At 50.6% G+C, this 13,988-nt stretch overlaps 1 protein-coding gene across 1 annotated transcript in view; it reads left to right on the top strand.

Annotated features, from left to right (window-relative positions):
- Positions 1-13,781, top strand: part of LOC311362653 (signal-induced proliferation-associated 1-like protein 1) — a 42,097-nt gene extending 28,316 nt beyond the window's left edge. The window contains exons 9-21 of the mRNA XM_084482546.1: positions 1,636-1,910; positions 2,685-2,942; positions 3,545-3,709; positions 4,066-4,232; positions 4,897-4,979; positions 5,484-5,950; positions 6,810-6,995; positions 7,573-7,735; positions 8,616-8,823; positions 9,785-9,934; positions 10,610-10,727; positions 11,030-11,108; positions 11,476-13,781. Of these exons, the coding sequence (XP_084338672.1) occupies positions 1,636-1,910; positions 2,685-2,942; positions 3,545-3,709; positions 4,066-4,232; positions 4,897-4,979; positions 5,484-5,950; positions 6,810-6,995; positions 7,573-7,735; positions 8,616-8,823; positions 9,785-9,934; positions 10,610-10,727; positions 11,030-11,108; positions 11,476-11,619 (2,463 nt within the window). The 3' untranslated portion in view covers positions 11,620-13,781. The remainder of the gene's footprint in view (positions 1-1,635; positions 1,911-2,684; positions 2,943-3,544; positions 3,710-4,065; positions 4,233-4,896; positions 4,980-5,483; positions 5,951-6,809; positions 6,996-7,572; positions 7,736-8,615; positions 8,824-9,784; positions 9,935-10,609; positions 10,728-11,029; positions 11,109-11,475) is intronic.
- The last annotated feature ends 207 nt before the right edge of the window (positions 13,782-13,988 follow it).

Here is a 13,988-nt window from a genome sequence, read left to right as displayed (position 1 = left end):
ATTAAACACCAAGTGGCCCGTAATAAATGGTAATTTGGCAACATGATATCATTACGCCGGGTTTCAATGGGGTGCAGCTGGCGGGACGCTTTATGGGGAGGTAGTTTGAACATCCTTCTGACATTGCGACATGTGTGCGCTTTGCGAGCTCCACAAGGGGAACACGTGGGATCTCTTACTCCGAGGGCTGGCCGTTGCCGGACTGGATATGGTTTGCAGCTATGTGGCTTTTATTTATCGTAGGCTTCTTAAACGTGAGCCTCCTGCTTGTGGTCTGATATCGAGCCTTGTCCTTCCTGCTGGGGGTCTGAGTGACCACTTTCAGTCAGCCTCTCGCACGCTTCAAAGGAGCCACTGTAGTTAATTACCAGGAGCTGCTCGTCAAATGAGAGGGTTTTTCAGAGTGTAGTGTGTGAGGGCGGGAAGGTGTTTGCGGTCATGCAACGAGGCTACGTCTACGCTGATTGGGGGGGGGGGGAGCAGGTGGAGGGAAAAGCTGTTTTTGCCTGCAGCAAGTTTCCAGTGAGCTGCAGAGTTATGCTCTGGTGGATTTGGAAGTATAATCTCTTGATCTGGTGGTGACAGTACTAGGGTACAGTAATAGGGTGTTATGTCGCATTCCATTCAAACAGGGAAGTCTAAATTTCCGATGTTCCCAGTCATAAATATCAACAGGAACGCCCCCCTGTGTGAAGTCGGATTTCCGAATTGGAAGGTTGGGAATACCTAACGACCCCGACCTCAGCCTCCAAAGTGTCCAAGGCACATCAACAGTAGGGAAAATGTAGTCATACACTCAGTACCGCCCGACTTCTATCTTCGGACATCGGGCATGCAAAAGATATTATGCTACGTGTGATGAATTATCGCTGGCTTAAACTGGTATTGCTAATACTACTAATAAAAAGCATCTAGGTTTTCCGTGTCGTACTGGAATGTGGTTAACTGGTGGAACGTAGCATTAATACATTCATGTATAAAATGATATTGTCAGAAGGCTGGAGAAGGTTTGGGGAAACTAATTGTGTATCCAAATGAAACGCAGCCGTAATGTGATTAACACGACACCTCACCTCGTTCCCATGCGTTCTCCTCTCAAGACGGAATTCCTGAAACGGTGTGCTCCATAACTGTGTTGTTAGTGAGAGAGAGGGAGGGACTTCTGATGCCTTTTCAGATATTACAAATTCTTTGTAAGAAAATTCTGCATATTTATTTTCCTTTTATTTGTTGCTCTTACTCCTGTTGCCCGGGGGCGGTAACCTGGCGTACACAGCTCATTGGGAGTTAGAGAATGTTAATTGCGTTACGGTTGACACGGATAACACAACAATGTGTGACCCTCTCTCAGCCTACACAATACTGGAACATTACTTACTGTAATATAAAACAGCATTAAGATACAAATACAGCCTTGAGACAAACGACGACTTTCTCTTCATTGTTTTTTGATATTCACTTATTCACTAAAATACAAAAAGGGAATCCCTGTGGTTCTGCTTCTTCCATCTAACCCCTGACCCCTTCTGATCTTCCCTCTTCCCTTACCTCCCCGCCTCCACCCCCACCCCCATCCTCTCCCCCTCTTCCCCCCCCGCCCTCGCCCTTGACCCCTGACCCCCGACCCCTCCCCAGCTCCTGACCAAGGGCAGCCAGACCACAGAGATGACGCTGCGGCGCAACGCCCTGGGCCAGCTGGGCTTCCACGTCAACTTCGAGGGCATCGTGGCCGAGGTGGAGCTCTACGGCTACGCCTGGCAGGCGGGGCTGCGGCCCGGCAGCCGCCTGGTGGAGATCTGCAAGGTGGCGGTGGCCTCGCTGTCCCACGAGCAGATGATCGACCTGCTGCGCACCTCCGTCACCGTCAAGGTGGTCATCATCCCCCCCCACGAGGACTCCACGCCGCGCAGGTGGGTGGCGGAGAGGGCGGGGGCGCGGGCGTACACGTGGAGCCCTGTGGGAGGTTCACGTTTACATTCAGGGCATTTAGCAGACGCTTTTATCCAAAGCGACTGACAATAAGTACATTGTTCAGAAGAAAGAGAATAACAACAATATATCGCTGTCGGTACAGTAAGGATGTTCATAGAACCAAGTGCCAAGAATCGCTAGGTTAACCAATTCCCCGGCTTATACAACAAAGACAGCTAGGATAAGATGCTACACGATGCTAAGTACTATTTTTAAGTGCAAGGACGTACAACATACAATAGGTGCGTACATTAAGTGCCAGGGTGTACAACATACAATACGTGTGTACATTAAGTGCCAATAACTTCCTGATCGGGTAGTACTTTCATAGTATTTTCTTTTTCATCGCGCAAAATTTCTCAGCCTGATTAAACTTCGCCAACCCACACACCTGTTGAGAGAAATAATGCCTCTAAAATTAAATTGCTTTGCTCATGATCAGCACAAAGTGTTATCGATTGACTCAGAGGGAAATGTATGGATCATTTGATCTTGCACCCTCTCCAGGTAAAGGATAATTAATAAATAGCTTCAGGAGTTACCAGCTCTCTCTGCACAGAGGCGCGGTTATTGATCCACCCTGAGGGATATGCATGGATTCATGTTATTTTCCACCAATGGACTTATGATGCCTTGAGTTAACCCACAACGGGTATGAGGGCCCCCAGCATAACCAGCCCCATCTCCCCCCCCCCCCCCCCCCCGGACTACAGAGGCTGCTCGGAGCTGTACCACATGCCCCTGGTGGACTACAAGAACCACAAGGAGGGCATGCCCTACGAGTTCAAGTTCCCCTTCCGCACCAACAACAACAACGCTAAGTGGCCGCGAACGTCCTCCAGCCCGCAAGCCCGCACCGGCAGCATGGGGGGCACGCTGATCAAGGCCCCGCCCCCCGAGTCGGAGGGGCGCTCTGCGGGGGTCCTGCCCCGAAGCGCCTCCAGCGACAGCCGACCCGTCCACTCCAAGAGGTAAAACAAGCGCACCCGAAAGCGGGCGAGGCAACAGGTCTCCACTGCTTCTTGTTACAATTTTGGTCAGGAGCTGGAGGGGTCAGGGGTCAGGTGCAGGGTGGGGGGGGGGGGGGGGGTGGTGGGGGTAGAGGGTGGTGAGGATGGGGTCGGTGAGAGAAGAGGTAAGCTCAGAAGCTCAGCGGTTAGATGAAAGAAGCAGAACGACAGGGATTCACTTTTTTGTATTTAAGTGAATATCAAAATACAATGGTGAGAAGGTTGCCGTTTGTCCGGTTGCATTTATTATTGTTTGACTTGTTTGTCGAACCACTGTGGACTGAGACACCCGCCCCCCCCCCACGGTGTTCGACTCCCAGCCGAAAGGTCCTGGGTTCGATCCCCAATGTACCCAAGCGGTCCTTGAGGGGAAATGCCTAGCTCCCGCCCTGCCGCTCCCATACTGACCTGTATCTAAATTCACTTTAAGTCGGTTCAGATAAAAGCGTCTGCTAAACTGCACTTGTTATTAAGTCTTTTTAAATCATGTTCAAATAATCCAAAATTGAGTTATCTTTGATCTTCTTGACACGGCCTCACCCCCCCCCCCCCCCCCCCAACAGTGGCCACAGGTACTCCCCAGGCAACGACAACTACGCCCTGGCCTGCTCCATTGCCATGGGCCGCTCTGCCCAAGCCAATGCCAACGCCAGTGCCTCCACACAGCCCTACACGGACAGCAGCAGCACAGGCTCCGTCCACTGGAGGCAGAAGTCTATGCCTGAAGGGTAGGGTCACCTCGCATTACAGACCCCCCCCCCCCCCCCCGAGCAAGTTATAGCTCGTCATTGCTGGTCATGTCTAGACAAGCATCTGGACAACAACCGATATATAGAAACACTGTACATAGACACTAGTAGGGCTTGACTTCCAATAAAAGTATTGTTTATTGTTTATAATATTAGTTTCCCTCGTTGATCAATGATTACTTACTTAGTCACTTCCCAAAACCCAATATTGCTTTAACTGTGAAGTAGTTTAAGAGACTAAATAGACTAAATAGACTAAATCCCATGCTACATAAAAGAGGTTCTCAGCGCTTTATACCAGAAGGACTTTCCTCAACCCTCCGTCTCTCCTCCAGGTTCAACCACAACAACGGTCGCTCCCCGGGGTCTGCAGAGAGGCCAGGCATGGGGGAGGGGGTCCACCTCATCAAGCCGGGACCCAGTGCTGGGGTGGTCTCCGCTTGGCCCAGGCCCGGCGAGGGGGAACCGGGCAGCCGGAGCAGCCAGGATAAGAGCGTGATGGGTGAGGAGGAACATCTCGCCTCCACTTTGACTTAGAAAAGCCTTTTTATATCAACTGTGGCTGTTCAAGCCTCACTTTCACCCATTCACACACATAGGAACACATTCACCCATTCACACACGCATGATTAAATGCAACCATTCACACAGGCATGAAAAAATACAGCGTCAATTCACACACACACACACACACATCAAACCCATTCACTCATTCGCACATTAATCCGTTCACACACACACACACACACACACACACACATCAAACCCATTCGCTCATTCCCACATTAACCCATTCACACACATATATCAAACCCTTTTACTTATTCATTCATTCAGGCTGACACATTCACCCATTCACACACACATGAACACATACACATTCGACAACCCATTCATACAATCACAGCTGTATACAGCGACAAAAGCAACAACACCTGGCTTACCAGGAGCAGTCAGGGTTCGCTGCCTTGCTCAAGGACACCTGGAGGAGCCGGGTATGGAACCAGACGGGAGTGTGACCCTTGTGTCTGTGCGTGTGTGTGTGTGTGTGTGTGTGTGTGTGTGTGTGTGTGTGTGTGTGTGTGTGTGTGTGTGTGTGTGTGTGTGTGTGTGTGTGTGTGTGTGTGTGTGTGTGTGTGTGTGTGTGTGTGTGTGCGCTACCCCAGACACGGTGGCCTGCAAGGCGGCAATACCACGGCTGCAGCAGCAGGAGCAGAGCGGCCACATGTCTCCTAACAAGAACAACAAGGTGAGGCGCGGGGAACAGGTGGTCCGGGCTGAGCCCCCCGCCAGTAGCGTGTCGGAGGGGAGGGGGGGGGGGGGGACGTCCATTAGCCCGCTCCTGCATGGCTAATCTTTCATAATAACTGTGTCCAATGTTGCCCCACGCGCTCCTCCATAAAGACACCTGACCTTTTATGTTTTGATTTGTTTTTACTCCGATGTTTCGAGGGAGAGAGATTCTATGAAAAGAGAGTCCCATCACGTCCCTCGGCGGGGACACCCCCGCGCCCTCCGGAGGGCCTCTGCTGCAGGACTTTGTGGCGGCAATGCGCTGTGCATGTGACGCTATGTTCAACAAGCACTGTTCTGTGTGTGTGTGTGTGTGTGTGTGTGTGTGTGTGTGTGTGTGTGTGTGTGTGTGTGTGTGTGTGTGTGTGTGTGTGTGTGTGTGTGTGTGTGTCTGTGTCTGTGTCTGTGTGTGTGTGTGTCTATGTGCATGCATCTGTGTGTGTGCGTGTGCGTGCGTAAGGCGGAGGGCCCGTACTCGTCCAGCCACTCCAGCAGCAACACACTGTCCAGCAACGGCTCCAGCTCACTGCACAGCGAGGACAAGTGGTACGAGGTGGGCTCACGCGCCGCCGTGCGCAGCGAGCTGGAGCTGGACGGCTACCTGCAGGGGGCGTCGGCCGACAGCGGCATCGACGCCGCCTCCTTCACCGCCACCCACAGCAGCACCGCGTCCTCTGCCGCCGCCGCTGCCGCCAACACCACCGCCAACGCCAACGCCAACGCCAACGCCGCCGGAGCCTTCAGGGCCAACGACCACAGCGCGGCCTGGCAGAACCAGGGGCCCGGGGCGGCGGGGGCCTCCCCTCCCAAGCCCGACACCCTGGCCCTCATGGGGCCCAGCGAGGGCCCGGCGAAGACCCCCTGCTCCCAGGCCCTGCCCGTGGACCAGGGCTCCAGTACCTTCAGCGACGCCGCCTCCCGCACCAGGTGTGGCCCTCACCCCCTCCCTTAACCCCACCCCCTCTCAACCCCAGCCCCCACCCCCCCCCTCATCCCCTCCCTCAACCCCCCCACCGCTGTTTCTGATAAGTTTTACATTTGAAGCTACGGAATCATCCATGTTTTATTAAGCTGACAGTGATGCAGTGTGTGTACCTCGCAGTCGGCCAAAGATGACAAAAATCCTTGTGTGTGTGGCTGTCTCTCAGCGGGGGGGGGGGTGCTTGTGGTAGCTAGGAATGCTGAATTTGAAGGCTCAGCAGCAGGGCGTACCCCCCCCCCCCTCCTTTCCCCCCTGTCCCCCGTTAAATCCCACCTCCTTTGAACCATCCAAAGCCTTCCTCTTCCTCTTCACTCAGCCAGAAATAACTCCTGCGCCACCAGACCTGTACACTGGCAGCTTTGTTTCATCACGCACACACACACACACGCGTGCACGTGCACGCAGACGCACACGCACACACATGGCTGTTTGGAAGCTAGCCTTTTCAAGTCAAACCTTAGAAAAATATGATTTGATGGGTCTTTGTCTTTTCAAGTCAAATATTTAAAGTCCAAGGACAAACCATGGCTTTTTTTTTACTTTTCGATGGTAAAAGTTAACTCCCACGTTTTTGTCTCGGTGTCTGTGTAACTGAAAAGGGCCATGAAAACATTTGGTTTATAAAGAGCGAGGCTCCAAACTCAAAAAAGTATAACAATCCAGCAAAAAAACTGCCTTTTAGTGATCTCTCTCTCTCTCTGTCTCTCTCTCTGTCTGTGTCTCTCCCTCTCTCTGTCTCTCTCTCTCTGTGTCTCTGTGTCTCTCGGCCTCTCTCTCTGTCTCTCTCTGTTTCTGTGTCTCTAGCACTCTGAGCTCAGGCAGCCCTGGCTCGTCCCCAGAGGAGCCCAGTGCTGTTCCAACCTCCCCTACCAACCTCTCCCCGGGGCCCAAAAGCTTCTATCCCCGCCAGGGAGCCACCTCCAAGTATCTGATTGGCTGGAAGAAACCGGGCGGGACCGTCAACTCTGTGGACTTTGGCAACACCCGCAAGTAAGCACTTCAGGGGGAGTACAGATGTTCTTGATTGACACCCGTGACTACTTGGAAGGGTGTATCAAACTGTGCTGAGTGCTCTGCCGATTCAATGTAGAATGGTTTGTGTGGCTTGGGCTAACGTGACATGTGCACTGAATGTAATGAGCTGCTCCCATCTCTTGGCACCACTGCCTCCCGGTGGCCAAGCCGGGAATTGCCTTTCAGCGTCCATCTTGCTTTTTGTTTAATTACGTTTTAACCTTGGATTTTTTTAGCTGAACAATCGATTCAGCCTGCATTCAAGTTAATCAGTAAAGTATGTGGTATATATCAACTACAATACAACTTTATTAATCCCCCGTAGGAGAAATCTGTTAAACTACACTAGCTGTAATAATAGTAATCGTAATTAGTATTTAAGCATTCCTTAAATTATAAATGGGAACTATAAGTTGGGTATTTAACATAAGAGACGTCCATGTGGAATACAACTCAGTTTTTATGAATAATTTATTATTAATGAATTTGATAATTCTTCTCATAAACTGGATCTGACCATTGTCCCCCGTCTGTGCCCCCCACCCCCCTCCAGACGTCACCAGAGCGATGGCCTGCTGGGCGGTCAGCCCCAGCTCCGGGCCAACCTGCGCGGGGCCCAGTCCCCCCTGCGCCAGGCCCCCAAGTCCAGCCTGGAGGAGGACCTGAAGAAGCTCATCACCCTGGACAGCCCCCCACCCAGCACCCTGGATGAGAAGGTAGACAGCCAGAGCAGACGCCCCCCCCATGATGCTCTTTGTGATGGACACTGTATACCTACGACAAGGAAGTCATTCAAACAAAGACAGCATATTTCATGGTTGACTATGGGTTTTGCATATGACGATGATATGTATGAACTAGACACAATCTCAGCAGTTCTTATCCCCTCCCTGTGTTTTCACTTGACTCTGCACATAGTTGATTGGGAAACAGCGAGCTAGGCCTATTGACTATGTTTTCTGTTGGTTATTGTACGTTATTGTTACTGTCATCGTGGCTAGTCTGTGTTTGTAATGCTTTATCTTTTGATGCGTGTGGAAACATAGCAGCCTTTGAAGTACTAAATGTGCGTGTAAAGCCTTTTTCCCACTGGACAAAACATCCCCAAATATCTGGCTTTGTCTGAAGTGGGAAAGGTTCCAGTCTGTGTTCGTTCCCGGGACAAATGGGCTCTGCAGTAGTCACAGGCTTTTATATTCTCCTCTCCGATCGGCAGTGATGGAAACAAGACCACCGGGACACGCTCATTTTCTGCCCTAATAATTTCTAATGACGTGCGTTGTGGTTCCTGGCCCTGGCGCGTAAATAGACAGGAACAACATGAAACCTTGTCCACTAACCTCCATGTTGCTTTCTTCTGTTCTCTCACCTGTTTTCTGGCCCGTTAATGACGTTGAACGACACGTCGACTTGAATCTGTAAAATCTGCACATACGTTCAGAATGTTGCAGGAAAAAGGGTTTTAGATGTATTCAACATAAACAAATGTACAAACTGCACCTAGGAGAAAAGCATCACTCCACAGGACCGTAGGGGCTCTGTCCTGCTTCACCTTCTCACGTGACGACGTTTTCTCCTCTTTTCGTCCCTCCCAAGACGCTGTTCCCTGGGCCGCCCCCCACCCGCCGGTCGCTCCAGAGGACCCTGTCAGACGAGAGCATCTACAGCGGCCAGCGGGACCACTCGGCCTCCGCCGGCCCGCGGGACGGGGCCTCCGGGGACCTGCTCTTCACCTGCTCCACCGTGCCGCGCTCGCCCACCGCCCGCAACACCGCCAGCCGCCGGGCCTCGCACAAGTCCCTGGGTGAGGAGGCTGGGTGCAGCGCACACACCTGGAGAAACTCTGGGGATAATTACACCTCAGAAATCCCGAGGCAGCCTCTCCATTGGGTTAGAGTTTTAAAAAAATGCAGCCTGCCTCTGGAAATGTTCTCTGTATAAAAGTGTGTGCTACATTTTTGATGGTTCCCTGTGCGAGGTAACTAGTCCACACAGTGAATTGTGAGTAGTTGTGTGATGTTGATGTACGGAGGCGGTTTAACTCAGGGCTTTGGCACTGAGTCATATTTATGAGTCGTACGCTTGCATCACAGTCAGGGAATAAATGAACACCACTATTGCAGTTCTGACATTTAAAAGCACTGAATGCTTTTACAACGGTACAATCTTAACAGAGTACACCATCTAGATGGTTAATAGGACTTGTAAGTACAAAGCTGTCACACGCTTAAATGCTTAACATTAATCAGACTGGCAGCGACTCTAAACATTATGGATGAACGACGTTGCTCGTGTCTCAGATTTAAATGTGAGTGTAGAAGGTTGGTTCTGCAAAGCCTTCGCTCCAACACTGTCAACGACATAAGCGGCGCCTGCCGTGGTGGTCCTGTCCATCTCAACTGGGAGAGCACGGCGTCCGCACTGGCAGGGTTAGGGATTTGAGTTCCACTGGGGGCTCAAAATGTAGGCATACGAAAAAGTAAAGTCTGCACGTTGCATTAAGATCCAATGTTATCGATGATCTTATTTTAAAAAGGTTGAAATGAAAACCTTGGGAGCAATAAATCGCGTGCAGACGCACTCTTTTATATGTATTGCCTCGCTTGTCTGCACCTGCAGAATCGTTTTTAAACGCGTGTGTTTATCTTCTTCTACATCGCTGTAGAAGATGGAATGGTTGCGCTCGTGATGTTGGAAGACGCCTTCGATGAAACCGTCCTCTCATGGAGCATATATAAATCTTTGTGTTTCCCTGTGTTACCCAGGAGACCTGTCGGGCCCAGAGAGCTTGTCCCTGGACCAGGACGTCAAGAGCCAGCAGCTACAGGATGCTGTGCTGATGCCACTTCCTGGAGCCGGCGCCGACGCCCCTCTGGACTGGGCCCATCTGGTGGACGCTGCCAAGGCCTTTGAAGGTAAACGAGGCTCAGCTCCGCCCGCTTCCTCCGCTCCCCTTTCCCCCGCGCTGAGCTCCGTCACCCACCAGGGGGCCTGACCTCGCTGGGCTCCCACCCTCAAGGTGGAGAGGAAGGAACTTATTCAGGAAAAAACTGGTTCTGGGTAGAGGAAGGAGACGGGCAAGACCAACGTTTTATCTGAGGATTTCTATTTCTAAACAAAGTTTAGAAACGTTGACGTGAACTGACGGGGCAGTTTTACTAAAGGCTGATGTAACTAATATGTATTCATACAAGTGAGAGTGCCTCATTTCTTTCCACCTTAGGATAGACTCTCAATAGATATTTTTACTTTAATCTTTTGTTCTACGGGCTTCAAACGGCTCTTCAATCGATCTTAGAAGCAATGTTTCGGTGCTGTCTGCATAGTTATTGAGGGCTCACAATAGTCTGACGTTTTTTCTCTTACAACCGGCTCCATAAATCCATCTCTAGCCCCACCCTAGTCCCCTGCAAGGGATGGTTACCTTCCTTCAGTAACAGATGGGTCATACACCAGATAACATGTTTGAATTTCCCCAATGCAATCAGTTGCAATTAATCACCACTAGTGGGCAGTAATTAGCAATGACAATCTAATTGAACGCTACTTTCCTGCTTTTAATTAACACATTGAAACCTGTGTGCCTTCAGAGCAGAGGCTGGTGGTGCTGGCGGCCCAGGAGGAGAGTTCCAGAGCCGAGAGCACCGGGAGCAGCGTCCCCCAGCAGGCCGAGCCCCAAGTAGCCTCATCGAGGCAGCCCTCGCCCAGGTGAGACCACGCAGCGCCCTCCCCCGGTGCCCGAGCCCCTCCATTCACTCTATGACATGCCAGCTGACCGTGTTCTCCTTATCCTCCTCCTCCTAACCCTCTTTCTCCCTTCTCCTCCTCCCCTCCCCCCCCTCCTCCTCCTCCTTCTTCTCCCCCCCTCCTCCTTCTTCTCCTCCTATTTATCCCCCTTCTCCTCCTCCTCTTCCTCCTCCCCCTTCTCTTTGTCGTCGCTGTCCTCCTCTTCCTCTCCTCCTCCTTCTCTCCTCCCCCTTGTCTTTCTCCCCTCCCCCTCCTCGTCCCAGTGAGAGCCCGGCCTGTCTGATGGGTAAGGTGAGCCAGCTGGAGTCCATGGTGAAGCTGCTACAGGACGACCTGAAGAAGGTGAGGACAGGTGCCTCTTCGGAGACCTTCCCGTTTGTTCTGATTGAATTCCCTTCATGAATCCTTAGAAGGGAAACTGGAGGCCACCACAAACATAACTGACACATGGGCGTGACGAAGACCAACAGGCAAACACATCTCAAGGCTTCTCCTTGACCTAATCTTAGTCACATAGCCCAGTTCATGTCCTCACGACAGTCACCGACTCCGTTTCCTCTTCCTTTCTTGTGTGTGTATATGTGTGTGTGTGTGTCTCTGCCTATGTGTGTGTGTGTGTGTGTGTGTGTGTGTGTGTGTGTGTGTGTGTGTGTGTGTGTGTGTGTGTGTGTGTGTGTGTGTGTGTGTGTGTGTGTGTCCCCCTCCCCAGGAGATGGACGCCAAGGCGTCCCTGCAGGCGCAGGTGCAGGGCCTGCGGGAGGACAACCAGCGGCTCCAGGAGGAGTCGTACAACGCCTCGGCCAAGCTCAAGAAGTTCACCGAGTGGGTCTTCAACACCATCGACATGAACTGAGCCCACCGCTCACCGCCTCCCCCACCAACCCCCTGTCCCCCCCCGTCTCCACCCGATGCACAAAACCACCACCCCTGCCCCGGGTGCTGTGATCACCGCGGGGCCCCCCCGGATCGGCTCCATCACAGGCTGCTTGTTAACACTTTGAACGGGGCCCCCGCCGCCGCCCTGCGTCTGCTCTGTGGACGGAGCGTGAGGCCGCAGGAGCTCCCCGGCGCCCCCTCAGGACCACCGTGTACAGTAGTGCTTTGTGTTGGCCGTTGGTCCCGTGAGTCTCGTTGTGAGTACAATCAGCACTTGATTTTGGGGGTTTGGGGACGGGAAGGGACGGAGCTGGAGGTGCAGCAGGAGGCCGTGACGCGGGGCGGAGAAACGGCGCCGTCTCGTGCAGGTGCCGGATGTCATGTGTATGGTCTGCCCCCTTTTTTGTGTGCGCGTGTCTGTGTGTGTGTGTGTGTGTGTGTGTGTGTCTCGTTGTCACAGATTCTAAGGTGCTCCCCCTGCATGTCAGAGGGAGAGAGAGGGGGAGAGAGAGACATGTGAGGAAGAGAGAAAGATGCTCAAACGAACCCTGGGGATTTAGAGCGCTGGGCGTGATGTCTGTGATTTATGTCCCCCATCAAGTGCAATTCCAAGTAAACAAATTCCCGGTGATGAATTGCCCGGCTTGACATTGAGCCCAGGCGAGACAAGTGGCTGTCTCCGGTTTGTGACTGTGAAGCGGTGTCCGGGACGCTCGTGATAGAAAGTGATGCTTTAAAGAGAGATTAGGCGATTAGGTGCAGTGTGTGCAGTGTGGCGTTAACCACTGTGTAGATGCGGTTTACTTTGATGCCAGTTTTATTTTTTTAACCGATGCATACGACACAGATAGAAGATGATTGTCACCATCCAATATGGCGTGATGATTTATTTTTCATTTTTATTTTTTATAGTGCTCATAGAAAGACAGATGGCTTCCTGGTTAATACGATTGATAATAAGATAGTCTATGTACGCATACGATCCACTGCAAGGGCCCGCCTGTAGAAATAAAAATGATGTGTCTATTATAATATCTGTGTACGGAGTTATAGATTATTTTAATTTTTCATTGAGCTAATCGAAAGAGTATCGTAAGAACACAGAAATACAAGGAACCAAGGGAACGTGCATGAACCGGAAAACCCAGCGGGATTGTCTTGGAATTAATGTGTTGCTATTTTCAAATGAAAGTTCAGGCACAGCTACCCCCTGCTGATTAGTGTGAAGATGACAAATGTGATGAGCAACAATCATGCAGATACGAATGGCATTCGTATTGAGTTCTCCTTGGATCGACAATGTAAATACCATACCAGAAGAAGATATAAGATTAACATAAAAAATAAGTAATTTAATTTATTTCTTAATCATTTATTGTTCCTCGGAACCTTCGATATGCAACTGTTTAATGCCCTCGCCTTGACTGCTGCAGTGACCAGGCATCGCCCCCTAGTGTTGGCTATATGTAAATGCAACACCTTGCTGATCCTCTATAATGTCCATAGCATGCTAAAATGCCCGACGACATCTGATGCTCTATTGATTCAATCGGTACTGTGATGTGATGTTCAACTTAAAGATGTTAAAATTTAAGATATCCAGTGGTCTGTAGCCTCGACAAATTCTGCCTGTGTTCCTGACAATGATCCGTTAAGACGGAAGAGAGCTGGGAGGACGGACGGCAGCAGCGCTCTCCTTTTCTAAGCGTGTGTTGTAAAGACGTGTACATATACCAGAGGACCCTCTGGAAGTCATCTGAAATTTGCACCTTCATACTTTTTTTAGAGATTATTTTTAATGCATTTCTCATTTTATTACGTAGATGATATAGTGGCGATGACAGGAAGGGCGAGCGAGGAGTAAGGCAGGAGATGAGACCAAGAGCATGAGCCGGACTCAAGTGCAAAAAAAAAAAATACACAAAAGATAAATATAAAAACGTATGAAAATATACGGCTTGCCTGAGTCCCTCCACAACACAGAGAGGGGGCCTGTCCCTTCATTCACAATGTGTGTGCGTGCGTGTGTGTGTGTGTGTGTGTGCGTGTGCGTGTGTGGCAGCATGTGATTCTGTTTACTTTGAGCTGTGATGTGTAAAAAAAAATACAGTTTATATCTATTAAAGATATTTTGTTGAATTATAAAGTCTGTCTTGTCTCTCTTGCTACACTGTACGATGATAAGCACTTTGCGGGGACATTTCTTTTGGGATCCAAGAATTTGAGATTAATTAATTGGATACTAATATGCACTCACAGAAATGAATCATGGTAGAGTTTATTTTTAAGCATATAAATTTATTTTATTTTATTTAAATACTCACATTTAAAAAATATGAGTATTTA

This window comes from Micromesistius poutassou (assembly GCF_964030765.1).
Source record: "Micromesistius poutassou genome assembly, chromosome: 17".
Lineage (NCBI taxonomy): Eukaryota > Metazoa > Chordata > Actinopteri > Gadiformes > Gadidae > Micromesistius > Micromesistius poutassou.
This window is presented reverse-complemented; position numbering and strand designations above follow the sequence as displayed.